The 26,679-nt window shown below is 46.5% G+C and overlaps 4 protein-coding genes and 1 long non-coding RNA gene across 13 annotated transcripts in view; 3 read left to right on the top strand and 2 right to left on the bottom strand.

Moving 5' to 3' along the window:
- Window positions 1-188: 188 nt before the first annotated feature.
- On the top strand, window positions 189-8,683 carry avl9 (AVL9 homolog (S. cerevisiase)). 2 transcript variants are annotated; one of them, XM_086066418.1, is made up of 16 exons: window positions 189-417; window positions 1,541-1,661; window positions 1,765-1,850; window positions 1,964-2,035; window positions 2,368-2,457; window positions 2,527-2,593; window positions 2,874-2,914; window positions 3,034-3,072; window positions 3,171-3,240; window positions 3,314-3,693; window positions 4,626-4,769; window positions 4,840-5,050; window positions 5,334-5,451; window positions 5,779-5,832; window positions 6,206-6,294; window positions 6,730-8,683. In XM_086066418.1, exons 1-16 carry the CDS (start codon window positions 334-336, stop codon window positions 6,849-6,851), a joined length of 1,788 nt encoding a protein of 595 aa, XP_085922544.1. In that variant the 5' UTR covers window positions 189-333; the 3' UTR covers window positions 6,852-8,683. The 2 variants fall into 2 exon arrangements, with proteins under 2 accessions (XP_085922544.1, XP_085922542.1); XM_086066416.1 differs by having other exon boundaries at window positions 2,368-2,593.
- A 919-nt stretch (window positions 8,684-9,602) lies between these two features.
- On the bottom strand, window positions 9,603-17,144 carry kbtbd2 (kelch repeat and BTB (POZ) domain containing 2). The gene is made up of 5 exons (XM_086066655.1): window positions 16,978-17,144; window positions 14,691-15,202; window positions 13,195-13,360; window positions 11,903-12,607; window positions 9,603-10,934 (listed from the first exon to the last, which is right to left on the bottom strand). The coding sequence occupies exons 2-5, from the start codon at window positions 14,861-14,863 to the stop codon at window positions 10,092-10,094; spliced, it is 1,887 nt and encodes a 628-aa protein (XP_085922781.1). The 5' UTR covers window positions 14,864-15,202; window positions 16,978-17,144; the 3' UTR covers window positions 9,603-10,091.
- Window positions 17,145-17,747: 603 nt separating this feature from the next.
- LOC147156163 (bucky ball-like) lies at window positions 17,748-23,914 on the top strand. 4 transcript variants are annotated; one of them, XM_086066025.1, is made up of 8 exons: window positions 17,748-18,072; window positions 18,773-18,828; window positions 19,801-19,971; window positions 20,437-21,789; window positions 22,954-23,040; window positions 23,295-23,435; window positions 23,520-23,567; window positions 23,640-23,914. In XM_086066025.1, exons 1-7 carry the CDS (start codon window positions 18,008-18,010, stop codon window positions 23,537-23,539), a joined length of 1,893 nt encoding a protein of 630 aa, XP_085922151.1. In that variant the 5' UTR covers window positions 17,748-18,007; the 3' UTR covers window positions 23,540-23,567; window positions 23,640-23,914. The 4 variants fall into 4 exon arrangements, with proteins under 4 accessions (XP_085922151.1, XP_085922153.1, XP_085922152.1 ...); XM_086066027.1 differs by lacking the exon at window positions 18,773-18,828; XM_086066026.1 differs by lacking the exon at window positions 22,954-23,040.
- The window catches only part of LOC147156160 (uncharacterized), a 26,886-nt gene continuing 20,530 nt past the window's right edge, over window positions 20,324-26,679 (bottom strand). The window contains exons 5-7 of one of the 3 annotated variants that reach the window (XR_015092081.1): window positions 23,103-23,418; window positions 22,893-23,025; window positions 20,324-22,814 (exon numbers count right to left, since the gene is read on the bottom strand). This is a non-coding gene — a long non-coding RNA (uncharacterized LOC147156160). Of the gene's footprint in view, window positions 23,026-23,102; window positions 23,419-26,679 lie in introns of all 3 variants that reach the window. The other 2 variants (XR_015092079.1, XR_015092078.1) reach the window with 2 other exon arrangements.
- Window positions 24,686-26,679, top strand: part of LOC147156162 (uncharacterized) — a 4,819-nt gene continuing 2,825 nt past the window's right edge. The window contains exons 1-3 of one of the 3 annotated variants that reach the window (XM_086066022.1): window positions 24,686-24,813; window positions 26,074-26,217; window positions 26,285-26,548. In XM_086066022.1, coding sequence (XP_085922148.1) covers window positions 26,181-26,217; window positions 26,285-26,548 — 301 coding nt within the window. In that variant the 5' untranslated portion in view covers window positions 24,686-24,813; window positions 26,074-26,180. Of the gene's footprint in view, window positions 24,814-25,918; window positions 26,218-26,284; window positions 26,549-26,679 lie in introns of those variants that run through there. The other 2 variants (XM_086066024.1, XM_086066023.1) reach the window with 2 other exon arrangements.

Here is a 26,679-nt window from a genome sequence, read left to right as displayed (position 1 = left end):
AACAAAACCATTAACAATAGCTAGACAAAATGAGTCTTTACAACATATCCAACAAACAATAACGATATGCACATAGAACACTCATAATTGTGTCCTATGATCGTTTACGTGTACCATGAGGTCGAGTGGGTGAAGCCGGAAGTGGCTGGCAATGCATTCTCTGACTGTGTGACGTTCTCCTGTTCGCTCTGACCAAGCGGAAGTGAAAACCAGTCGAAAGGTGCTTGTGCTTGTTGTTGTAGTGTTTCACTCAATTGTGGGCTGACTGGATTAAACCGCGGCTCCTTCGCTGTTGTGTTTACATCCCACTCGCGGGAGCCCCGAAAAGAGCGGATGGAGCCACAGGACATAGACGAGCCACGGGGGCCGGTGCTCCACATCGTGGTGGTCGGCTTTCACCACAAGAAGGGCTGCCAGGTCCGTCAACCTTCTGCTGCTGATGCTGCTTACATCGATAGCAACATGCTAACTGTTACATTACGACTACATGACAGCAGCAGGGGTGGTGATGATGATGATGATGATAATGATGATGATGATGCATCAGCATTTTTCTGGCGCTTACGTAACGTCCTGCACATCCTTCCAGGTGTCGCCGCACAGCAACATTTGGGTCTCAAAGTAGGGTTTTTAATACTGGGTTGCGGTTTCAAATTAGGATTTTAAAACAGGGATTGTGTTTCAATATTATTAGGGTTTCAAGCATGTGTAACGATTGCAGTGTGGGATCTTAATGTTTCAAGGAAGTAAAGAAGGGTTTATTTAAATGTTCACAGTAGGGTTTCTAGCTTGGATTACGGTTTCAAATTAGAGCTTTCAAAACTGGGTTAGGGTTTCAACCTAGGTTTGTGGTTTAATGCATGGTTAGGGTTTCAAACTAGGGTGTCTAGCTGGTATTTAAGAATTTAAAGTAGGGTTCCAAGTCTGGTTTTGAGTTTTCATGTAGGATTTCAAACCACTGTTGGGCATTTAAATTAGGGTGGCTTTCAAATTAAGGTATGAAGTCAAGTTTAGGGCCTATTTTAAAAGGGTTCCAAAACTTGGTTAGGGTTCAGAGTCTCCGACCCAGGGTTAAAAGTAGGGTATGGACATTATGGAGCCTAGGTCACGTTTTTAAAGCAGAGTTAGGATTTTGGTTACCTGGCGGACAATCTTGATAGTCCTGTGTTGTTGTCTTCTTTGTTGGTGGGAAGCCAAACCTGCCGGTCGGGCTTAGATTGACAAAACCTGTTCTGCAAACCAACACCTGTGAGGCGGCCAAGTGGCCATTTTGTCTTTAGCATGACAAAAGAAGCACGCTTGCGTTGCACGCGCGTGACTCCACCAACAGGCTATTCTTCCATAGCTTGCAACTAGTATACAGTTACACATCCTAAATGCATGACGTTACGCAACGAGTTTAACTACTCTGACAGTTCTGACCACTCAGTTGTTTACAATTTTATAAATAAATACAACTTTTTTTTCCTAGCAGACAATCTGTTGGATCCCTGAGTTTTACTTTCATGTATCTCCTTTTTGTTATTGTGTTGAACATCAGGTGGAGTATTCCTACCCGCCGCTCATGCCGCACGAAGGTCATGACAGCAACATGCTGCCCGAGGAGTGGAAGTACCTCCCCTTCCTAGCGTTGCCCGACGGAGCGCACAACTACCAGGAAGGTACGAGTGCATGTGCTTGGCACGACGCGTTGGCACCAATTGTTCCCATCAGCAGTTCTCAAACATGGCCGCCCCTCACACATGAAACTTTGTCATCCCGCAGACACGGTCTACTTCCACCTGCCTCCCCTCGGCGGTGACACCAAGTGCGTCTACGGCGTGTCCTGCTACCGGCAGATCGAGGCCAAGGTCGGTCACTTTGTCCCGCCAGGCCTGGTTGCCATGGTGATGAGGTGACTTCCCACATTTGACTGACAGTGAGCCAATTGTATTTTGTGTGTGTGGGGTTTTCCCGCCCTCAGGCGCTGAAGGTCCGACAGGCCGACATTACCCGGGAGACGGTGCAAAAGAGCGTCTGCGTGCTGAGCCGGGTGGTGAGGCGCGCCGCTAACGTTATGTTGCTAATCAAGGATGAGCGAGTACCGATAGCAGAGCAAAAATTGGGGCGGGAAAAAATGTTGGGCCACCTTTACTGCATGAAATAAAAAATGCTAAATTTGGACAATTGTATCAGGATGTCTAAAATACAACAAGTGCAAAATATAAAGCAAAAGTAATGGAGCACTTAAACAGGAAGTGAAAAATTATGAAAATGGGGAGTTTGGTCAAAGCTATAGGAACACCTTCAGAAAGTGTAAAAATGAATTGATTGATGAAGAGCCGTGTCCCAAAACATTTGTCCACATGAACGTTGTCGTTTTGGCAGCCTGTGTTTGGCCTTCTCCAAGCCAAACTGCAGCTCATCACGCACGCTTACTTTGAGGAGAAAGACTTCTCTCAAATTTCCATCCTGAAGGTGAGAAAGCGTCTTTCGCTCCTGGCGCGTAGACGCCGACCACTCACCTTTGTTGTTTTTCTCCCGCAGGAGCTTTACGAGCACATGAACGGCTCCTTGCGGGGCTCCGCTGTGGACGGCTCGCAGGTCTTCCTCGGTACATGGTCGTCAAAATTGACCCAAATGCAGAGGTGGCAAATCCAGGTCCAGAAAGTAAGAACCCTGCTACAGTTTGGCTTTAGCCGCAGTTGCTAGTTAGCTAGCTCTCTAGCTAGCTCCCATGGTGCTCGTTTATCTGCTACAGAGCGAGCTAGCTAGCACCTGCGGCTAAAGCCAAACTGTGGCAGGGTTTTTACTTTCTGGACCTGGATTTGCCACCTCTGCCCAAATGTCCTCGTTTGCGCCCTTTAGCGTTGAGCTCTTTCGTCCCCCTGCAGGCTTGTCACCGCGAGATCTCATCCTGCACTTCAGACACAAGGTAAAAGATGAAGGGAAATGTGGACAAAAGTATTGGGGCATCAGGTACATTGTGTAGAAAATGGAACACAAACCGAAGAAAATGTCCAAATTCAAAGTGATCGTCTTCCATCTTGACAGGTTCTCATCCTCTTCAAGCTCATCTTGCTGGAGAAGAAGGTGTCAAATCAAACACGCGCACACACACACACACACACACACACTCTACTTCCTGTTTGCATCACTCGTTTGTGACTGACAACTGGTTTCCTCCATAGGTCCTCTTCTACGTGTCGCCTGTCAGCAGACTCGTGGGAACGCTGATGACCGTCCTGTCTTTGTTCCCAGGTGCGTTTTCGCTCAAACAGCAGTCACTTCATTAGGGACAGTACTCAGCATTTTCTCGTGCGTGTGCCCGCAGGCATGCTGGAGCACGGCTTGGTGGACTCGTCGCATTACCGACCCAAGAGCAGCGTGTCGGAGGACTCCAACCTGGCGGCGAGCGTCTCGGGGGCCGAGGAGTTCGTGTCCGTGTCGGCCTCGGAGCTGCGGGGCGACGGGGACGCCCGCTCGTCGCCCTCCAGCAACGGCGGCGAGCCCCGCCCGAAGCCGCCGCCCCGCTCGTCCCCAGAGTCGTCGGAGAGCGACTGGGAGACGTTGGACCCCGGCGTGCTGGACGAGGGGGCGGAAGGCACGCCCATCACGGTGCAGCCGCTCGGGGGGCAGGGCGGCGTTGCGCAGGGGCTGCTGTCGGGTCTGGAGGAGGATCAGTACGGCATGCCGCTCGCCATCTTCACAAAAGTAAACGCACATCCACATTTGGGCACTCACGCTAACTTGCTCTTTAAACGGGTGGTGAAAGTGTTGACTTTGGGGAGGGAAGCCAGGTACACCATGGATAGGTCGCCAGTTGTTCACAGGGAACCTATAGACAAACCCAGGACTGGTCACGAGTGTTCGATGTAAGAACACGTAATTGTCTAACGATAGACAGGTCGCCAGTCAATGTCAGACCATATAGACAAGTCCTGGATTGGTCATCAGTCAATGGGAGGCCACATATGGACAAACCTGGAGTGGTCACCATCGACTTGTAGGCAAATCTTGTATTGGTTGTCAGGCCACAGATTAACCCGAGACCGGTCGCCAGCCAACATCACATCCAGACAAATCCTAGACTGGTCACCAATCAATGGCAGGTCATATATAGACAAACCCCAGACTGGACGTCATCCCACATGTAAACAAACACTGTACTGGCTGGCAGCCCACAGACAAACCCTGGACTGGTTGCCAGCCAACATCAGGCCACGTAGACAAACTCTGTCAAGTTAAGGCCACATGTCGACAAACCGTAGGCACATATTAGCAATCACTGAACCAGTCGCCAGTCAACATCAGTACACAGAAACAACAGATTGGTCGCAAGGCATGTTGATAAGCCACCATGAACTGGTTGCCAAAATCAGGGCACATACAGAATACTCAAACCCTGGACTTGTCGCCCGTCAACATCAGGGCGCCATAAATAGACAAACAGCCATTCACACAGGTGGCCAATTGAGAGGACACACACACAGGAAGGCCTTTGGTCTCCGTAGATTTGAACTCAGAACCTCTCCACTGTTAGGCAGGCATGCTAACCACTAGGACACCGTGCTGCCCAGATGAAAAGCAAAATGCTTCTCATTGCGGTGGCGGCGTTCCTAATAAAGCGTTCGGCCTTGGCGCAGGGTTTCCTGTGTCTTCCTTACATGGCCCTGCAGCAGCACCACCTTCTGTCGGACGTGGCGGTGCGCGGCTTCGTCGCCGGGGCAACCAACATCCTCTTCCGCCAGCAGAGGCACCTGAGCGATGCCGTGGTGGAAGTCGAGGAGGTGAGCACAGAAAAACCCTCAGAACCGCCGTCTCCGAATGGAGTAGCTCGAGCGGCTTTTTCACCCGCAGGCCGGCGTTCAGATTCACGACGGCGAGCTGCGCAAAGTTCTGGGCCTGACCACGGCCGACCTGCGCTTCGCCGACTACCTGCTGAAACACGTGACGGAGAACCGCGACGACGTCTTCCTGGATGGGACGGGCTGGGAGGGCGGCGACGAGTGGATCCGGGCGCAGTTCGCGCTCTACCTTCACGCCCTGCTGGCGTCCTGTTTGCAGCAAGGTGGGAGGAGTCAAAGCAACATGTAATCTGAGGACGCACTATCAATACTTATATCATTACAAAAAAACCCCACAAACATTTGAAATCATATCAACTCGACTGATGCTGAAGGTCCTGAATAGATTAGATTGAGATGGCAACACAGGCTATAATTTGATTTAAAAAAAAATAAAAATCTATCCTCCAAATATACGTAGCAGTGCAGCCGAGAGAAATGAAGAGAATAGCCTGCCGGGAATACAATTTGACGGAAGAGAAATCCAAGTATGGTCTTTTGTGGCAGATAATGAGAGGCTTCTGGCGGATTACGGCGCCCCGTTCATTGCCGGCTGGAAGGTTACACACAACTATCGCCTGTGGCACAGCAACAAGCACGCCGCCATGGCCGCCATCACGCCGGGGTAACGCCGCTTTTGTCATTCTACCAAAATCAAATATCAGAAATGTGTCTTTGCTTTTATGCCCTATTCTCCATTATTTGCCGGTTTGATGCCATCTACTGTAAAAATATTGTTTTGGTACCAAGGAACTGTGTTGGCGTAAGGGCAGGAGCTTCATTTTCATTTAATTAATGCCATTAACCTAATTGAAAATAAAGCTTTACTGCCATCTTGTGGCATCTATAAGCAATTATGAACCTTTTGTAGGCCGGGTTGGGGCGTTAAATTGAAGGATAAAATGTGGCAATTTCATGTTTTCTTTAATAAACGTCTTCTTGTGCGTTGCAGACATCCGTTCCAGGGACAGTACAGCGTCACCGACGTCAAACTGCGTCTGACTCAGTAAGTCCCGCCCACTTGCAACTCAACAGCAACAAAAAGTCACGTGGACGTAGCAAGGTAGCGCAGTGCCCCACAGTCGGGAGGTTCTGGGCTCGAATCCGGGCTTAGGCTTTTTGTTGTTGTCTATATTTCCCCTGGCATTGACTGGATACTTCCTTAATTTTATTAAAACAATTGCTTGCCCATAATTTAAAAAATTTGATTTTTTTTTTTTTTTTTTAACAAGCGATTTTATGTACACTTCTTGGCCAAAGTACTACTGAACTAAATGTGAAAGCACAAACTTTTGAGTGGTTGCCTACACATTTTTAGAACCCTATTTACAACTGTCTGTCTTCTTCTTCAAGGACTTTGTAACTTTGTTTGTGTGCAGCTCGGTGCACAACAGCGAGCGCGGCAAGAAGCTCGGGAACGCCATGATGACCACCAGCAGGAGCGTGGTCCAGACCGGGAAGGCCGTCGGTAAGAGCATAGTAAACGTAGTTTACTGTCAAATTAAAGATAAAACAAAAGCAAATATTTTTTTTATCCTCTACAACAAAAGACTAGTATTACAGCAACTTACTGAGAAGGAATCTGTTTGTGTTTACAAGACTGTATGATGCAATACTGCCTCCCAGTGGCCAAGGCGAGCACAGCAGAAAAAGCAGCACATTAAATTGGATTGCTGATTCATTTAAATTCCATTTAATTGTTTTTACTATGTTCGTTATTATAGAGTGCCATTAAAAAAAAAAACTTTAAAATGTTAATGCTTTTCTTCTAACTTGATCTCTGAGAAGCACCGTGCTTCACTGAAGGTAAACTGACACACAATAAAAGAAGTGTGAGACTACTGTACAAATAAAAGTGACTTTACTCACTCCTATTGACTGGCCATCCCCCATCTTGTCTCAGGTCAGTCAGTGGGCGGAGCTTTAACCAGCGCCAAGTCGGCTATGTCGTCCTGGTTCTCCACCCTGGCCCAGCCCGCCGCTGTGCCCCATCCAGATGTTCCCACCGACCAGGACCAACCCTGACCCGCCTGCGTCGGGATGATCTCCCCCGCCCCTACCACCGCTACCAGAGACTTGACCTGTTGCCAGGAAAGCGGCGCCGACGTGATCGCCGTTCACATCACTGCCGTTCCGGATCGCTGGAGTGCCTCCCGTGACTGGCAGCAGATGCTGTAGCTTTGACGTCATCCGTGTTTACCACTACAACAGCCCAGCTTCTGTCATAACATTGTGGTTGCCTTGGTAACAGTGTGGTTAGCTTGGAGGCACCCGATGTCTTGGCGTCAATATGGTTGCTTTGGCAACAGTGCGGTGGCCTTGGTGAAGGTGTTTTGTAACATTACAGCTTGTAATCGTCTTGACAGCATCACTTGGTTGCCATGGTAGCAAGTCAGAACTTAGCGTGCAAGTCTTGGCAACACGGTTAACAGCAAGGTAGCCTTAGTAACTAAAGTTATTGGCAACAACACGGTAGTCTAAGTAACACAACAATGGTTTTGGCTAGTGTTGTGGTTACCTTGGTAACAGTGTGGTTGTCCTGGTTGTTGCACAGTTCCCTTGGTCCCCGCCTGGTTACCTTGGCAACGGTTAAGATTCCTTGGTGGCAGCGTGACCGTCTTGAGAGGTAAGGGGAAGTTGGTACCATCACATTTGCTCACCTTCGTAATTGACCGTGTAAACACCAGTTGTCTTGATCACAGGGTGGCTACCTTGGTAACGGCCTAGTTGTCGGGTATTGTGCCACTTAACCCAAAATGAGAAAATGTTAACGTTTTTAAATCATTTATCGTAATGGCTGTGGAACCTCACCAGGTTAGCTTAGCAGCCACATTTTTAAAATGGCATTTTATTGAAGGGACATTTTTTTTTAAGAGTACTTTTTCTTGAGTTAGAAAACGTGTTAACGTCTTACATTGACGGTCACGTCGTTCACTTTTGTGGCTTTTCAAGACCATAAAACTTTATTCTAGAAAGGCGCCTCTTTTAGCTGAAACACACCAGAAAGTAAGAAAGATATTCTGAAACATAAGATTTGTACGTAGAATTGTTGTTACTAGAACAGCCACGTTGTTATGACAAGAATCTTTGAATAATTTAACCTCCTGAATGAAAACTGACTTTCACCTGCTCGTCATGTTTGGCCCTTTTCTACTTATTTGTCTTATTTATTTGTCGTGTACGGAGTTCATAGATCAAATCTCCGTTCATGTTTTGTCAGGACACTGGAGAAATTGATGTTCGCAAACTTGTCTTGTAAAAATATATACATTTTCTGTATGCTGTGACAAATTTAATGACAGTATACACAAGCATGTCCTTCGGAAACGTTTTGGCCTCCTTGAGTGTTCCTAATTTAATTATAAGTAAAGCTGCTTTTGTTTTTATTCATCTGATGACATATTACATTTTATAAATTAAAAAAACATGTTTAGGATGACAAAAATATTTTCTTGGATAATGCTTGTAATGTAAAAAAAAAAACTATATTGCTGTATTGAAAAATGAAGGCCTTTTGTAAATCTTGAAGTCTGTCTTCAAATGGGACACAAATGAAAATATCTTGGGGGTATTCTTTTTAATAAATTAATGTTCATTGAAAAAACAGTGCCAACGGAATATGATGCAGCCAAACATGCTGAAAACGTCTGCCATGAAGCACCTGTGCTCATGAGTTTAAGGTCCCACCCCGCCAGACGACTGCTAGTGGTTGCCAGGGGCCGGTTTCCATAGCAACAATGAAGCCCGCAAGACTGCTTCACGCTACCTCCTCCAAGAACAACAGTACCCAATGAGAGGACCAACTTCTAGCACAGTCGCACTACAGTAATTGTCTGATATTAAATAAAAAAACAAAAACACTAATACAAAATAGAACTGGTTATTTCCCCCCCCACACACACTGTAACACAAGTTTTAAGCATATGAAAAATATATATATACATACACACACATGTATATATATATATATATATATATATATATATATATACATATACACATATATATACATACTTGAGCAGCTTGGAAATGAGAAATGCTGATAGTGGAGGTGTGTGTGTTTGAGTTACCAATGTCAATCATCAGCGTAGTGTGAGGCATAACCTGATGGTTGTGTGGAAGGCCCCGAGCGCAGTGGGCGAGCGACTGGACCTGCAGTTGCCCTTGCTGCCCCCAACCTAAGGAAAAACAAACAAACAAAAAAAAAAAAAAACCACGACCTCCCCGCCTCACCCAGTGTTGGTGCGACAGCCCCCCCCCCCCCCCGCCCCTCGTCTCTTTTCTTTAGCCTAGAAAGATGCCAGCCAGTCGCTTGATAGATTGATCCCGAGCTCCTTCTCGGCTCCGCTGAAGAGATTGTCCAATCACGGTCGAGGGTCAAGTAGGGGTTGAAAGGGGTGGAGCAAGGGTTGAAGCACCTACAGATGAGCCATTCTATTTTAGGTAGCGCTTGGCGTCATTATTACGGTGAAATGATGAAGCCTAGTCGGGCTGACTTTTGGCCAAGAGGCGGTGGCAGGGTACTCAGACTATTCCTAAAAGGTTTTATTTTTGGGCTTTCAAATGAAATTTCAGAATGAGCCTAAAATGTGTTTTGACCTTAATTTGACCATCTGTGAACTAGTTAACCTTTTAGTGACTCTTCTATTGCAAGGTGACAAAAAAAAAAAATCACCTCAGTGGCCGTTGCGAGGCTTCAGACAGGAAGTGGCCGCTGAGTTTAAAGTCATCAGCAGCTTGACTCAACCCGTTTACTCATTGAAAAAGTGAAAAGTATTGTTTTGGCGCTATCTGGCGGTATCTTGGTATTAAAGGAAATAATAAGGAGCATTTAGTCATAAGGAATGCTCTGCCACCACCTTGTGAGACAGAACTATAGGCAATAGGCGGCCATCCTCTAAACGCCAAACGCAAATGAACTCTCATTCAGACTTTTCGCCAATTTGCAGTCTTCAATTGAGCCGCCATATTTTTGCAATTTGGGAGAAAAGCGGAGTAACTGCAGGGAGAAAAAAAACCCACGCAAGCTCTGGGAGAACATGCAAACTTCCACGCAGCAAAGCAACAGATTTGAACCACTGAACGTGGGAACTGTGAGGGAAATGCGCCCACAACCCACCCCGCGCTGCGTTATGAGATCAAGAAGGAAAGAAGTTGACTACAATCTTTACGTTTGCAGCCAATGACCCCGAGTCGCCGCCTCCGCCTCCTTTTGAGGGTTCACGTGCCCCGCCTCGGCCGGCTCGTCGGGGGGCCGATTCAGAGCTATACGAGGGGGAATGACACCGGCACGGAGGCGATTTCAAACTCCTCGCCACCGTCCACCGAGAAGAGGTAGGTGGGCGGCTTCCACGGGGACTCCTCCAGGCAGGACGGGTACAGCTTGCCCACGGCGCAGTGGAAGCGGTCGCCCAGCTCCCAGAGCACGCGCTCCGACACGGGCTGCCGCAGGTACCAGCGGTCCAGCTCCACGTCGTACTGGTAAATGGCGTACTTGGGCCGCTCCTGAATGTGCGTCTCGCGCATGAAGATGCACAGCCCGTCCAGCAGCACCACGGCGTGCACGCACGGCACAGCATAGCGCTTGGCCGGGATGTTGGCGGCCTGGCGCCACTCGTTCTTGCTGACGTCATAGATCTCCACGGCCAGCGAGGAGCCGTCGGCGGCGCCGGGGGGCAGCCGCGAGCTCCCGCCAACCATGTGCAGGCCGCCCAGGTAGAAGATGAGGTCCCCGAAGGCGACGGCCGAGGCGTAGCAGCGGCTGGTCTTGCGCACGGCCATCTCCACCCAGGTGTCGACGCGCGGCAGGTAGCAGTACATGAGGTCAAGTGTCAGCACGTAGATGCAGTCGTGCGCCACCACGCACGTGCTCCAGCTCCAGGCCAGCGGCAGCGGGCTCACCATGCTCCACTCGTCCTTCTCGCGGTCGTAGCGTTCCACCGTGCGCTGGTTGAGTTCGCCGGCCACGTTGTCGCCGCCCACGGCGTAGATGCAGCCGTCGCAGTAGACCAGCGAGGGCTTGAGGCGGCGGCACAGCATGGGCGTCTTGGCCAGCCAGGTGTTCTGCTGGGCGTCCAGCCAGAAGAAGCTGTCCACCGAGTCCATAACCTGCAGCAAGGTTATTTGAGTTAATGAAAACTAACGGCTAATAAAAAAAAAAAAAAAATAAAAAAAAAAATTTATTAATGAAAATGCTTATTAACCCCTTCAGACCCGCATTTTTTTTCTGCTGGGCAATTGTATTTTTGTTGTTGCCGATTTTGACACTTTCCCCACAACATCATGGATTTGGGGGGGGTGTAATGTGGTTGTAAACATACCAAGCTCAAATTAGTAAATCAACTTGCGATTGGCTAGCTAGGATCCAATCATGAGCCAGAAGTGTTGACATCATCCAAATTATGCGTTTTATTGGTTCAGACATGCAAATATGGGTCATCGATGGGTCCGAAGGGGTGAAAAAAAAGAAGAAGCTGAAAACTAACTGAAACTACACTTTATGTTTACAAAACTAAATATAATTATAGCTAAAATGTCCTTCATTTTAGTCTTTGGTAATTAATTCAATGCATGAGCCCTAGGGGATGATTTAAAATGTGATTTGACGTATTTTTATTTCATTAATCAGAATAAAGACGTTTGAAAGTGTGTCACACAGAAGTGACGTCATCTAGCAGCAGCCAATAGAAAATCACCTTAAGATGACGTCGCTCCTCTGTGACAATTTTGCCTGCTTTACACTTTTGGCTCGGCTCACCTGCTTTTTCCATTTAACTCAGCCGAAATGCAACGCTAGGTAAGAAATGTGTTACTTTTATCATTTTACCGTGGTGTTTATTAAATATTGTGCATAAGTAATATACTTTTTTTTTTTTTTACAAAAACTAATACTGAAACTAACCGCCCTGAAAACTAATTAAAACTAACACAATTTTACTAATTAAAACTAACACAATTTTACTAATTAAAACTAACACAATTTTACTAATTAAAACTAACAAAATTTAAAAAACCAAAAGTCAAAACAAAATAAAAAGCAACTAAAATGAAAATTCTAAAACTATAATAACCCTGACCTGCAGGCCGCCGCCACCGCCGCGGCCGAAGGGGTTCTCCAGCAGCACCTCGCCGCCGGCGATAAACACGTCGTTGTCGGGCGTGACCAGCGTGCCCATCTTCTGCAGGTTGTGTGGCGGGTTGCACAGCTTGTAGACCTTGTCGGCCTGCGGGCTGTAGCACACCATGGCGGCGGGCACCGGCGGCATCATCACGCTCATGCTCGGCGTCTCCGACAGCGCCTCGATGAAGATGAGCATCTCCTCCTTGGTCATGCCCAGTCGCGGCTTGAAGAACTTTGGCATGGACTTGTAGAGGCCCTGCACCACCACCGACTTGTCGTTGGGCGGCAGGCCCTGAAACCAGGCCCGCTGCGTCACCTCGGAGAGCGCGTCGATGCGGATCTGGCTGAGCACCGACGACAGGTGCTGCGAGCGCGCCTCCATGTTGTACTCCAGCCACAGCATGGCCGCCTCGCGCACCGTCTCCTCCTTCTCCACGTTGAGGTTGTCGCTGCTCAGCACGTCCACCAGCAGCTCGTGCGACAGCTGCAGGAAGGCGTCCTGCCGGTACACCATGGGGAACTTGTGCTCCACCATGCGCTTGGCGCTCTGCTTCAGCTCGCTGCAGCTGAACAGGTCGCCGATGCTCAGCATGCGCACGCAGTTGCCGGGGTTGATCTTCTTTACCAGGTAGTCGCGGCACTGCAGCAGCGCATCCTCCACCTGGACGGGGAGGAGAGAAAAATATTAGCGAAGTAGGCGGGTTGGTGAACTGCATAAACATCCTTATATGGGAAGAAAAGCACTGTTTTTGTTTTGCTGTACAACATTGTCTCGACTGGATTTCTGACAGTTATTAGCGCGGTCAAGATTAATCGACAACTAGTTTAATAATCAAGAAATAGTTTGGAGCCATTTTTATTTTATATTGACCAAATCCTCTGATGTCAGCATATCACAACAGTATTTATTTGTTCGCTAATTTCTCTAGTCCTTGATGAAAGAAGAACGATTATCTTCTGTGTTTAATCAAAAAATACGACATTTGCAAACATCTGTTTTTAATTTGAAAAACAATGACTGAACCGGTGTCACAGTACAACATCAACCCCGGCCCCCTTTTTTAAATCACTATACGAATGCGAAATAAACAACAACAACAAAAAGGTTAATAAACTGTAAACGATTGAATAATGGACAGATTAATCCATTATAAAAATATTCGATAGTGACAGCGCTAAATGTTATCTTCTTTGAAAATGTCATGACTTCAATCAATCAATCAATCAATCAAAGATCCCAAAGTGGACCTGCAGGAAGCAGGCAGTCTCGTAGAGCGGCTCCACGGTGCTGTCGCTGAGAGCCAGGTGGCCCGTGTAGGCGTACGTGATGATGATCTGCAGCGTGGCGGCGTCCACGTTCCTCAGGTGGACGTGCGTCTGCTTGCTCTCGCTCAGGCTGCCCATGAACATCGCCCTGCGCACACGCCGACACCACATACAAGTCAACAACAATCGTTTTTTTTCCCCTGCATGTGCAATTGGAACGAGGCAGCCATCTCCTTGCTGAATTAAGCCAGCCAACATGATGCAATGGAAAACATGAAATCCGTTTCCTTATTTCCTTTGTATTTTGCTTACATTTGAGCTGGTGGCGGGGTTAAAATCTGCCATGCTGAATTATGTAACCCTGCAGCAAAAGTCCTGCACTCTCCTCTCTCGTGGCGGGACCTACGTGACCAGACTTGCCGGCAACATCGTCGTCAGGCCTCGCTCACGCCAAGCGAGGCATGGACGTGCGTGTGTGAGGGAGCAAGGAGGACCGAGTGGCGTTTAAGAGGAAGCGGTGCGACACCTCTGAATCCTAAAGGGGAAATGCCTCTCATGTTCACACCAGAGAACGAGTGCATGGGAAACGGTAGGTGAGTGGGGTCTATTTTGATTGGGCATTTCTTGGAATGCATTGGCGGGTAGGGGAAGGGAGGGGGCACGCACCCCGCTATGACGTCCGCATGATGGTGGAACGTAGCGTGTGTTATCACACTCCGTGGGCATCACACATGAAGTCTTCCTGTGTCAGCAGGCAATAAATCAGGCCAAGCATTGTCACCATGCACATTTATATGTCACTAAAAAGAGTGATTTATTAACAGTGGAAAATTATGCCCGCCCCGCCTTTTTTTTAAAGGAAGCACTTTTCTACCAAAATCAACAAATGTGGAATTTTATTCCATAGCAATGCTGCACAACCCTAATATAATGTAAGACTTCAAAGTCCATTTTGCTTGGTATAATATTGGTAAGGAAACAAATGTTATCGTTCATTGGAGACGAAGCTGCTGCTGTCCCTCACATCATTTGTGCAGCGCACGCAAACCCGGCGACATTACGCAACCTACAAATGAGGCCTCCAGAGGGCCCTGAGGGATGGAATGGCGTATACAAGTGCAGGTCATGTACACTCACATCACAGACGTACAGGTTGGCCCTCCGCGATGTGCTGCATTGCAGTTTCAATTGTAGGCAAATACAACAAACCTGTACGTCCACCTGTTGTCACCGTGTGTACTTTGGGACATTTTTGTTTGGTCTTATACCACGAGACATATTTTAATCATAGAAACCAGAAAGTACATTTTAATTTATTGTAAGACACTGTCACGTCACATCATGCAGCAGCAGTAGCAACAGTAAACCTGCACTGTCTACTATTTGCAAATGTTCCCCAAGTATGGCCCATATTGGTGCCTTACCGAGACAAATAGTGAGGATTGACTCTGTGTCCATTAAAAGGCACACAAACTGACCTGAAGTAGGAGCTGCACGCGGCCAGCACCATCTTGTGGCACGGGAACTCGGTGTCGTCCACCAGCAGCACCACGTCCGTCAGCAGCTTCTGCTCGTAGAAGAACTTGAGCTGCTCCAGCAGGGAAACGGCGTAGTCCGCGTTGACCGGCCGGCGCTCGCCCAGGCCCGACATGGTCGCATCACACGAATCGCGCCCCAGTTTTGAAGAGTGCGCACGGCCGGCCGAGCCGGGCTCGATACCACCAGGAAGAAGAAACAAAACAAAACAAAACCACGGCTCTGTGGGGGGTTCCGGGGGGGTCTGACAGCTCCTCTGGTCCAAGCAGAGTCGCTCTTCTGCTCCTTGGCGAGGAGGCAAAAGGCAAGCGGACACGCTCGTGGGCTCCGAGGGAAGGAATCCTCTGCTTTGGTGTCGTCCAGAGGCTGGAGGTTAGAGGTCATACAGCGGCAAAGAGGCACTGAGGGGCAGTGTGGGGAGGCAGCGTCACAACACGACTATATCAGCGGCGGCCTGCAGGAGACAATGAGCGCAGCTGGGATGAGTCACACGTTCCACGGAAAAGCCGATGACAAACACCCCTGAGGTTTATTGTTGTTCTCATCTTAACACCGCTTTACTTGTATGACTGCTGATAACGTTACTTGAAAACATTTCCTGTACAGAGTTTGACCCAGGAACAAATTGAAAGTCACCAGCAACTTGAAACCCACCACAGAAATGTAAAAATAAAAAGAATTGAAGCTTTTGTCACACTTTCTCCTTTAATTGCGCTGCTCCTTATGGTGTGTGCACCTTGGCCACCTTTGGGCAGCATAAGACGGGCATACGGCGGATATACTCTCTCAGGTTCTCAGTATGGCAGCATTATTACATGATAATGACCATATGTCGGTGAGCATTATATTATTTTTCTACAAATAAGCCAACTATCTAGCTTGCATTGCATATGTAAAGTTTCCTATGAAGAATCTTTACGCATCCGTGGCAGCTGTCAATTGACAACTCCGCGGTTCTGTCACAAGTCAGATAGGCGGTCAACGCGGTGAAATAAATCTCTCCACTCATTGAAAAGCATTGGACTTTGGGAACGTTTTAATTTGATTTGTGAGGATTTTTTTTAAATTTCAAAATGTTATGAATTGTTGTTTGACTACTATAACAATATGCCTGGTTTGCATGCTAGTCAGAGGCAAAAGCAATACAATACGCTGTTCGTTTACGCCGGAAGGAAGCATTTGCAGAGTTTCAGAAATATCAGAAATGCCCGGATGTTCCACCTCTTTGATGTCCAAAGAAGGCTTGCTGGCCTTAGCTTCTTCGAGGTAGATGACGTCTATTCGCCACATATACAGCTTATCATCAGTGGAATCAACTAAGTTGAAATATGAATTACAGTTTGGGGAAATGTATGTTTTGGGATGAGGGAGGGAGCCCACGAGGAAACCCCACGCAGAAAGGGGTGCAAACTCAACACAGTAAATAGAGATTCAAACTCAGAACCTTAGATCCGGGGGGGCAGACGTGCTCACCACTCGCACACCGCCCTGCTTAGGCGTGGGGGAGAATGTTTTCAATAAACGAGAATCCGCTGTGATGTGTGTTGTCACGCTAAAAGCTAATCGGGATTGGATGATACACGCATGTCGAATTAGCAATGGCATGACATCTTTCTCGCTAGGTTTTATTTTTGGACACTTTTACTTCAAGCCCTGAATGGTGACAAACAGCAAAAGTGTTTTTTCGTATTCATTATAAGTGACTTTTCCTGCCATCGCGTTTTCAATGCAACCTTACGGTGGCTAAGCGGGGTTAGCTCGCCACCATCACTTCACTATCCAAAAACAAAACCAGTCTCTTCTTCTAACTCATTACATTTGTACTGAACGCTGTACTAATCATTGAGTGTCCGACAAATCATCTCCGGGCAGCTGGCAGACGAGCGCCCTCGTTTTTTAATCGAGTACACGTCTAAATAAATCCGCCTCCATGTCATGTTCCATACGCCGCTCAAGTAACGTTAGCAACGCCGCGGCAGTTAGCAGCTTTAGCTGCCCGTCTTCGCACCGTCGATCACGCCGCCTGCTCGCGAACCAAAGTCAAATATCTCCAGAATCGAGTCAAATGTTTTAAACGTGTCCTTAAAAAGACAAGAAAGCCAACACAGAGAGGGCGGCCATTGCTCGAATCAACGACACGGCTAGGCTAATGGCTAGCCGCAGCTAAACGCTCGCCTGACTCTTCCCCCTCCCGGACCCCTCAAACACTACACAAAATGCTTTTCTCACGGTAGTTTGGTGATGACTCCAAGAGACGAAGCGTCACAAATGAGTTTCTTCCCAGCGGGACGTGCCGACTTTAGTCCAAAAGTTGAATTCCGACAGCAAATAACTGAATTGTGTTGAGCCGATCTCACAACCTTCCAGCGCATTTTTAAGCGCCTGGAAGCAAAGCGCGGTGGAGGCCGAAGGAGCACATTGCGCATGCGTATAAAAATTTACAATTTGGGCGAAACACCGTCGTTTTTTTCAACCTCACTTAAACTTTTAAAATAATCTAACCGCTATACTAAACATATTTTGGTGCCACGCCACCACCCTAACTGTCTATATATGTATGTATTTATTTTTTCCATTCACCCATTCATTCGTTTCGCCGAAAGAAAACTGCGCATGCGTGAAACTGCAGCAACTCCATTCGTTCAAAAAAGAAGAAAAAACACTTAAGAGGTTTTAACTGGCCAAACAGGCACACACTGACCAGTCCATCACTTTTATTCATTTATGCATATATTTATTCGTTAGTCCGATTGTGTGTGTGTGTGTGTGTGTGTGTGTGTGTGTGTGTGTGTGTGTGTGTGTGTGTGTGTGTGTGTGTGTGTGTGTGTGTGTGTGTGTGTGTGTGTTTTTGTGGCGCCTGAGCTGATGCTTGGACAGGTGGATTCTGATGCACAAAGCCATGATTTTCCTACGGGGCAGATGCCACGGACTTCCGGGTTTTACACATCAGCGCCATTTCCGGCCACTGCTGGTCGCGTTCCAACACTCGTACCCCCGCCTACGGATGAGCGGGAGCGCGCAGGGCGTCTCAGTTATCTGAAACACTGAGACTGACACACTACACGCTCGCAGCCTCTCACCCGTCGACCGGAATGCGCAACCGAGTGGCACAAGGCGGACCCACACGTTGCAAACCGGAAACTGAAACAAAGCTAATGAGTGAAAACCCGGAAGTCCCGCCTCCTCCGTGCCGAGCGACGGCCCCAGACACATCGGTAGTGTTGGAAACATAGCATTCAACGATGACCTGGGCTCCTTCATGAAGAAACACACTCCTCAATGTCAATTAGCATTTATTGACACAGATAAAGGAGCCCTGCAGAGGTACAAACATAAGATGGCTATAAACTCACCTAGAACAGATAGACAACATCGAGAATGACTAACAAACTAATAATAATGTATGAAACATGTAGACGTCTGAAGCAGAAGCTTGTTATAAACTGAGAATAACACTATGGCAACAACATGTCCTGGAGGCAACACAACAAAATGGGAGAACTGCTGACCGTAGTACGCGACAGTGCTACAAATCTAATCCTCCAGTGACCCCTAGTGGCCGGAGGAAACCTCTACAGAGACGATATAAAATAGTTGAAAAGCATCACTTCACCGAAGGAAAAAAAATGCAGAAAAGTGGGAAATCAGATTAATCCCACTGGGATTGTGTCAGAGGTCAAGGCGTTCGAGGCAAATGTAAATACTAGACATATGTTCACGTAACACAACGTGATTTGGAATGACCGTGTTAACCAGAACAACAAATCGGAATCAGCCGGCTAAATTTTAAAACGCCTCAAACGCTTTGAGGGCTCCGAGTCTGATAAATCCGACTTTTTGATTTGTGACCTCGGAATTGCCAATACGACGCATGCGTGTAAACCTGCCCGCCAAGTGAGGCCGTTAATTGGTTCTAGGTCTTTTGTCAGTCCTCGCTCAAGGCCTTGCGACTTGTTAAACGTTTCGGGCACTAAACGTGAGAACCTGTTTCTAATAATTATTTGTCGTCCGTCTTGTTTTTTAGTTGTTTTTTTTGGGACGGTCCGAGTTTAAGAAAAGAAAAGAAGAACGATATGGAAGGTAAGGAATTGTTCATTTGATGCTATCGCGGGCCGCACCTCACATCAGCAATGGCCGTGACATAAACGCACTCGCACCGAAAAGTATTAGCGGATTCAACTCCCGTTAAAGTAAGAAGAAAATAAATTACAGACTCCGAAATGCACTTGCAAAAGTATTTTTTTTTAGCCGTCGATTAAAGTAACCGTTTTTTTCCGTGGATTTGAAGAATTTTTAACTTGCATGCTGCTTAAGAAAAAAAAAAAATAACTGGAGTGAATACCTTTTATCAAAACGATGCACTCTCACTTTGCTAAAGTTTAGAACTGATGAACAAAATAATGCAAGTTGGCTAATATCTGAAGGACTACACTTCAGCTGCATGTCGGCCCTGTTTACCCGTGCCCGGATTAGTTGTCATTTTTGTATGGCGAGAAGCTGTTTTCAGGCTGTCAAAAAATGCAGTGTCGTGCCTGTGGATACTTTTTGGATCTGACAATGACATCAAACCATTTTCATAAATAAGACAGTGGATGGGAAATATCTTGCCTCTCTGGCCAGGCTCACGTTGATGACCCATTTCACCGGTTTTACAAGACCTCCTCCGTCAATCAAGATCTCAACCACAATTGACTTGACCTCTCACTTCTTTTTTATTTTTATTTTGTGCGTCATGTCGTCTTCAGCAAAAGCTGAGAAAAGAGAATACAAACGATACAGTTTGTCAAATATAGAGAGTTCAAGTTAAAAAAAAAAAAGATAAAGAAACTAGATTACAGCTGCCTGAAAATACTTATGTACAGTACAAGTACAAAATAATAATAATAAAAAAGGGGGGGGACTAGAGTGCAAATGCCTGAAAATACTTAATGTGCAGTACAAGTAATAAAAAAAAAAACAAGATAAGTACACATTCCTGGAAATACTTATGTACAGTAACACAATATGTGTACTTAGTTACTACTACTTATACTGAAAATGTCATGCAATCAGATTTCCCCCCAGACGGAGCTCAGGCACCACATCACGGTGGCAACGACCAGCAGGGAAGTCACCACCAGGACCAGCGACCTTTTTTCTTCGTGCAGCCTCCATCCCAACCTTTATTCCATCATCAACCCTGGCAGATGAACAACCCCTACAACCACTTTGGTGTGCCCACAGGTATCAAATTTGAATATCTTCACAGAAGTATGAAATGTCTCAAGCGGCCAGCGCAGCGGGTTTCAGGTCTCCCTTCCAGAGTTTGCATGTTGTACAGATAGAAGTCCAAGGAGTTCTTTATTTTTTATTTTTATGGGTTTATGTTAAAAATAGAATTTATAAAATTTAGTAAGGCTGAACGATTATGGAAAATTATCTAATTGCGTTTTTCTTCTTACCTTTTCTTTTCTTTTTTTGATTATGCTGATTTTGTAATTGTAGAGTGTATAATTGAAACTGTAATTGCATTTTGATTAATTGAACAGCCATATCATGCTGTAACCCCCCCCCCCCCCCCAAAAAATGTGCGACCAAAACCTGGGCGGGGCCACCATGGCAAAAGTTAGTGTTGGGCCCTCCTATTGTAAAGTGACTTCCTGTATATCTCTACTGAAGCTGATTTAGTTTGTGTGTTTTAAAATGCAGGTTTTCATTTTGCCCGTCCCTACATGATTCCTCCTCCGTACATGCCGTATCCCGGCTTTACGTTCTCTCCCGTCCCGATGTTTCCCATGGATCCCCGGCGCACGTTTGAGCCTCGCTTCTACGCGCCCGCCTGGAACGACGGCAGCCCGCACTCGCCGCACCACCGCCCTTACCAGCCGCGGCCTCACAGGCGGCGTGAGACGACCAGCTCCGAGGTCCAGACGGACCCCATCGATGCCATCAACAAGCTGCTGGAGTACCTGAACAAGATGCGGGTCGGCGAGAGGGAGCTGGACTCTGGCGTGGCCTCGCACTCCTCTGGGATGTTCTCTCTGGCCGAGGAGAAGAAAGACGAAGAGCAGGGCGATGCCAACCTTGTGCCAGGCGGGCTGGGTGCGACCCGTTTGCAGTCTCAGGCTGGGGCGTTCGGCAACTCCGCCGCAGCCGTGTATGACGCTCAATCCAGCCGCAGGAGTTTGGATGCCTTGAACCCTGACATCTGCCGGTCTCGAAGGCTGCAAGGGGAGTGGCCTCTTGATGGCTCTTCCGTTCATGTGCACGGTCCACATCCTGAGCATGCACCGTCGCTGGAGCCGTTCCTCGCTCCCCAGGAGCCAGAAGGAGACACAAATATCCCACCGGGTATTCCCGTGGCCAATCACAGCACTCCAAAACGTGATGCCGACGCCATCGTGGAGCAAGCGGATTACCTCGGGCCTCCGTTGCCTTCCCTGACTCCGTCGTCCGGGAAGCTCAAGGATGACAACAATGTTTGGAAAGCTTTGAGTGACGGCGACGCCGATTACAAGATCCTCCAGATGCCTTCAGAAAATGTTTCCACCGCGGGGGCCAGATCGCGTGTCTCGTCCTCGCTGCCCCCCCCCAACCACTACCGCCGCCTCTCCATGCATACCAGCCAAGAGAGCACGAGCGTCCTCAGCCCGTCCCTGGATGAGCTTTCCTCTCGTGATGAGATGTTTTCCACAGACCTGGAGGATTCGGACCTCTTCCCCAGGCAGGCCTACTCGGGCAGAAAGCTGGCGCAAGCCAAGAAGCCCATGTGCGACTGCTGTGGGAAGAGTCTGCACAAAGACGGCGGTCGGAGCAAATTCCACAGCGTCAAGGAGTATAGGGGCGAGGCCGCCGACTCCGAGGACGACGCCGGGTACGGAAGGAGTAGGGAGCCGCCGATCCGAGTGCCGTTCAGGAAGCGTCCCTCCTCCAGGAAGCCTCCCGCGCTTCCACGGAGGCTGTCTGCCAGGCCCAAGAACAAATGGATTAAACCCAACCAGGCTTATGACAGCAAACCTGGAGAGGCAAGCGGCAGCAGCGACAGGTGCATCACCTGTCAGGGTACGTATTATTTGGTAGGGTCGCATGGGAGGGCGGGATACGTTAACGCTGGGGTTATTTGGAAGCATACTTTTTTTTTTTTTTTTTTAACATATGCACGCAAAATAAATGGCTCTCCTTGCCCACATGCGAGGGCATTATAGCAGTGGTCCCCAACCACCGGGCCGCACAGTTGAAAGAATGAAAAAACTTGCCGTACTTCCGGTTAATTGATGCTTAAAAATATTTTCTTTTGAAAAGTGACCGGATTCTCTCTGTTTACGACAGACTCTTGACACATGTCAAGATGCTAATTATCTCAGTCGCGTAGCGCTGATGCTCATGGACGAGTTAGCAAAATGAGTACAAAACAGACCCATTTGGAAAGTTTCTTTGCAACGGTGAAAAGGCCCAGTGATGAGAAAACACAACACAGGAAGGAGCCTATGACCAAGAAGAAAAAAAATGGTGCATGGACTTTACAGCTACAGGTGATTCCTACGATGGTCTGCAATGCAGCGAGCCCCTCTTAATTTAGCGTTATGGTGAATGAGTTACTCATGGACTTTAGATTTGTTCTGTTTTTTATGTCTACAAAATACCCAAGTTTGTGTGCTGCTCGTATCATTCATAAGCATTACCATGGTGACCTCACCCTATTAAAGCGTTGTCGTTACCCTTGTCATGGTGTTTGTGCTGCTAGCACAGGTACATAAAGTGGATTTTGCGCTTGTTGTGGCCTTTTGTTAATCAGCCGCCGAACAGCCAACTTTTTGATGCCATTACGGTGTCTGTTTTGTTCAGTACTCTCGCTAACGGGATGGATAGCTGTATAATTATTCTCACACAGCCACTGCTTATCATCACATTTTATTGTATTTATATCCTATGTTTATTTTTTTTTAAGCATAAATGGGATGTAATAAACAAATATTAGAGACAGATAAAGACAGGACATTTTAAAAGTCCTCAGGTAAGGCTATAGAGACTATAGAGCTTGGGGGCCCCCTGGTGGCTTGGGGGCCCTAGGCAGCCGCCGACTTGGCCTATAGGAAGAAACGGCTATGATTTGTATGAACCGGTCCGTGGTGGAAAAAAGGTTGGGGACCACTGCATTAAAGTACCTGGATTGATGAACTGATTGATGGCGATTGAGGTTGTGAGCAGTCACGTGGTCGTTCACAGACCATGGCGGGTCGGAACAACTCAGGAGGGCCGACGGCAGCGGAGGTTTTCCGAAGCGATGGAGAGCATCTCCTCCACAGCAACAAGGTCCAGAGATGATTACTTTATTTGTCATGTACAACTTGAGCATTTGACATTTCAATACGTACCTGCTGGCTGGACAACTTTCCAAATTCAGGAACGCTCGGCTTCCTTCTTCAGTTTTCTTTTTCTTTCGGGAGCTAGTTGAGAGATTCAAGCCCGAGGGGTTTGGGCACTTGCTGCTTTGTTGTGCCGAATTTAGTTTGGCTTCACACTTGCATCGAATCAACACATGTCATTAAATGGCCTTTGATTGACAGAGTCGAGCGCACCATGTAGAGAACTGCCAAAACAAAGGCCTCAAGAGGAGGAGGAGGAGGAGGATGATGATGATGATGACGACGACGACGACGACGACGACGACCCCCCCAAGGGACTGCCGTCCTTGAATTGGGACAGAGGTTAGTTTTTTTCTTAAAAATAAAAAATAAAATACAATTTGTGTGTGTGTGCTGTACATTTCAATGTCTCACATTTCCTTCCAGGACCATTACTCAGAAGATAGATTTTACATGACTGGCTTATGTTGGACTGTAAGTTACCATGTGTGGAATGTCACTTATCATTGTTATGAATATTATTAATCACAACTTCTCCATCCACAGGCCCTCTTTGATGGTGTTAATGGCAGATTGATGATTTTTCTAAAAATAAAAAAAATATGTAGAGCACCAATTGTTAATGCACTCATTGCATAAAGCCTTTTTTGTTAGCACAAAAAATAGTTTAAAAAATGCATAGGCCTACAGATCCTTAAAAAAAAGAATATCCTCAAAAAATGTAATAAATTCCATTCAAAAAGTCAAACTTTTATAGATTCAGGGCCTACAATTTAATTGATTTTAAGTATTTGTTTACTTTTACATAATTTGGGTTTCCAGCTCATAATACCCACAGAAACAGGATTTAAATTATTATTTTTTGAATCCTGTCTTTGTGGCTTTTGAGCTGGAAACCTAAATTATGTAAAAGTAAACGAAAACATACATGAAATCACTTAAATTGTGGGACCTGAATCTCTAATCTCTGAAAGTTTGAGTTTTTTAATGGAATTATAGAAATTATTCAACTTTTTGGGGATATTCCAATTTTTTGAAAAGGCGCTGTAGTTTATGCCTTGCTTGCGTTTGAAAATCACAAATATTGTGTTGAAGTTGGTTCACATGTTGTCACTGTTTGGGGCACTCCAATTAAATGTTGTTCCAGTCACTTTGTCTTCTATTTATTACAACTGCAAACACTGATGTGTCGTATGCAATCAGAGATTTGATGACGCCAGCTTTCTTTCACTTCACACTGAAAATGAACAGCGTAAGCATGCATATTAGGCAACCCGAGTAACTATCAGTAATCAAAAGTTGCATTTACTATAAATACTACACTAATTAGCCACCCATACTGTAGGTAGCTTTGTAAAATATGATCAAGGGGCACATATTGACAAGCATTCAGATGAAAACTCAAAACTGAGGCAGATGTGTTCTTTGACAATAATGGAAGTGCATGCAAATCTCCACTGCAAGTCCGGAGAATCAAACCAAGAACCTCTGTGAGGCATACCGGATGGACCATTAACCGAAATGTTATCGCGATTTCGATTATGGCTTCTCTGGCTTAAAACATTGCCTAAAAAGTTCCCTCGGTTGTGAAAGGACCCTGAATGCACCATGTAGCCTGTAGCTAGCCCGGAGCGAATCAGTATAATTCTGCCGCCCCTAAGCGTCCTGTAAGATGTTTAATGACACTCCAGTTGGCGTTAACAGTAAAACTAAACACACGGTAAGGAGAATAACATACTCTGTATATTTAAATACAAAACATGCTTCGTTTTTAACACATTGCGAGACTAGCGCTAATGGTAAAGAGCTGAAGGATCCCATTCAAATGCTAACCGGAAGTTAACATCAACTTCGGGAGTAATGGTCCTTCAAATAACGAATATTCACACACAAATACTGTGGAGACACATACGCACAGGTAAAATATCACTACCCAAAGGCACAAATTCCTCCCAATGTGTGAAAAACGAGTTATTTTAATATAATTCAATCGGAACTTTCTTCTGTCCTCATTGTAAGCGTGTTCACCATGATGCACGGCACTACACTGCCCCTAAGAGGCCAGAACGCGCAGGAACACCCAGTATTTGTTTTGCAATTAGTGTTCTGTTTTAGTATACAGTATTTTTATCGTCCTTTTTTATTTATTTATTTTTAGTTTAAAGATTAACAGAATTTTCTTTCCCTCAGAATTCAAGGATACAAATATTATAGGTCCCAGGTTAGCCCACTATAGTCCCCAGACTTGTGGAAATAACATAAAATAAAATAAATATGATAAAGACGGTACTGTAATGCTAAAGTTTGAAAATGAAAATGCAAGAGGCTTAAATTTTATATATGTATAAGGTTATACTTGACAAAAAGAATAGGGTTCAAGAATAAGATGTTCAACATGAAGGGATGATTGGGCGTAAGGCTATGATAATAGTTTTGAGTAGTGGAGTTTTAGTTTTAAAATCAATGAATAATCGTTTTATTAATCGTGATTTCAATCTTAATAAAAATAATCGTGATTATTATTTTTCCCATAATCGTCCAGCCCTCGTGACATGCAACCGGAACCTTTTCAAAGTTGGCCAAATTGAGCATGAAAGGCTTTCGCCGCCTTCCACAAATGATGGAAGTCAGAAAATTTACCTTGAGAGAAATAGACATTTGGCAGAACCAACTGTCAAATCAAAGATGACATAAACTATTTTTAGCCATAGCAGAAGTGCTATGTCACTGATTTCTGCTCGAATGTTTTAAAAAAAAAATAATAAAAAAAAACAGCCAAAAAGTGCATCGTTATCATCCAATTTATTGATTATAAATAGGGGTGTGTAAACTTTTTCTTCCAAGCTGCATCTAAATAAAGAACGCAAGGGTCACTTTTGAAATCTGCTGTCTTGTTCATTGAGGTCAACCCTGATGAGAAACTTGCCAGCAGTCTGGCTTTGCCTCATTAGCTTTTCCTTCTGTGACTGACTGTGCTCAGCTGTGGGTCATTTGTGATTGGGCGCCATCCAATCAGTGCGAGACCTCCCCCCCCCCAGGGAAGCAATATCAGGAGTGCACACCTGCAGCTTAGGTCTAAATGCTACCATGAGAGCTGACTTGCTTTGTCCCACACAGTCTTTTGGTAAGTAAACCGAGCTCCCCTCCGCTACTCGTTCAACACGCTTCCAAGTGCGTCGTTCTTTTCTCAGGAATGGAGGCGGACTCTTCCAATGGTCTCGCTTCGGGCCCTCGCGGTCCCAACCTGCCGCGTGGAGCTCCGCAGGCCCGTGAGCCTCCAGGAGAGCCGCGCCCCGAGGAGCAACAACGGCAGAGCCAGCAGAGCCAGCAGAGCCACAAGCCTCTCTTCTACCTTCAGCCCTCGCAGCCGTTCCTGCCCGTGCAAGGTCTTCATTGGCCGCTGCCCGTGGCCGTGCCGCTCGGTTACAACCCCTACTTCGGCTGCCCGCCTTTAGGTTGGTTTGTGCTTCTAATCCCTCATTTTGATCATTCAATATTAGTCACAATCGGCAATTTCATTACAATGACTTAATATGTTAAATATGTGTATTTCCACAACTCATTTCAATTTTTTTTATGTGCAGCA

Source organism: Leptonotus elevatus, chromosome 21 (genome assembly GCF_054856555.1).
Source record: "Leptonotus elevatus isolate MCC_2025b chromosome 21, RoL_Lele_1.0, whole genome shotgun sequence".
Lineage (NCBI taxonomy): Eukaryota > Metazoa > Chordata > Actinopteri > Syngnathiformes > Syngnathidae > Leptonotus > Leptonotus elevatus.
This window is presented reverse-complemented; position numbering and strand designations above follow the sequence as displayed.

Coding starts and splice junctions, on each gene's coding strand:
- avl9 (XM_086066416.1), top strand. CDS start 334: ATGGAGCCACAGGACATAGACGAGCCACGGGGGCCGGTGCTCCACATC. Junction 1,662..1,764: donor AGCGCACAACTACCAGGAAG/GTACGAGTGCAT, acceptor GTCATCCCGCAG/ACACGGTCTACTTCCACCTG. Junction 6,295..6,729: donor CCAGACCGGGAAGGCCGTCG/GTAAGAGCATAG, acceptor ATCTTGTCTCAG/GTCAGTCAGTGGGCGGAGCT.
- kbtbd2 (XM_086066655.1), bottom strand. CDS start 14,863: ATGTCGGGCCTGGGCGAGCGCCGGCCGGTCAACGCGGACTACGCCGTT. Junction 13,361..14,690: donor GCGTGCAGCTCCTACTTCAG/GTCAGTTTGTGT, acceptor GCGTGTGCGCAG/GGCGATGTTCATGGGCAGCC. Junction 12,608..13,194: donor AGACTGCCTGCTTCCTGCAG/GTCCACTTTGGG, acceptor CTCCCCGTCCAG/GTGGAGGATGCGCTGCTGCA.
- LOC147156163 (XM_086066025.1), top strand. CDS start 18,008: ATGAAGAAACACACTCCTCAATGTCAATTAGCATTTATTGACACAGAT. Junction 21,790..22,953: donor CAGGTGCATCACCTGTCAGG/GTACGTATTATT, acceptor GGTCGTTCACAG/ACCATGGCGGGTCGGAACAA. Junction 23,436..23,519: donor GTCCTTGAATTGGGACAGAG/GTTAGTTTTTTT, acceptor ATTTCCTTCCAG/GACCATTACTCAGAAGATAG.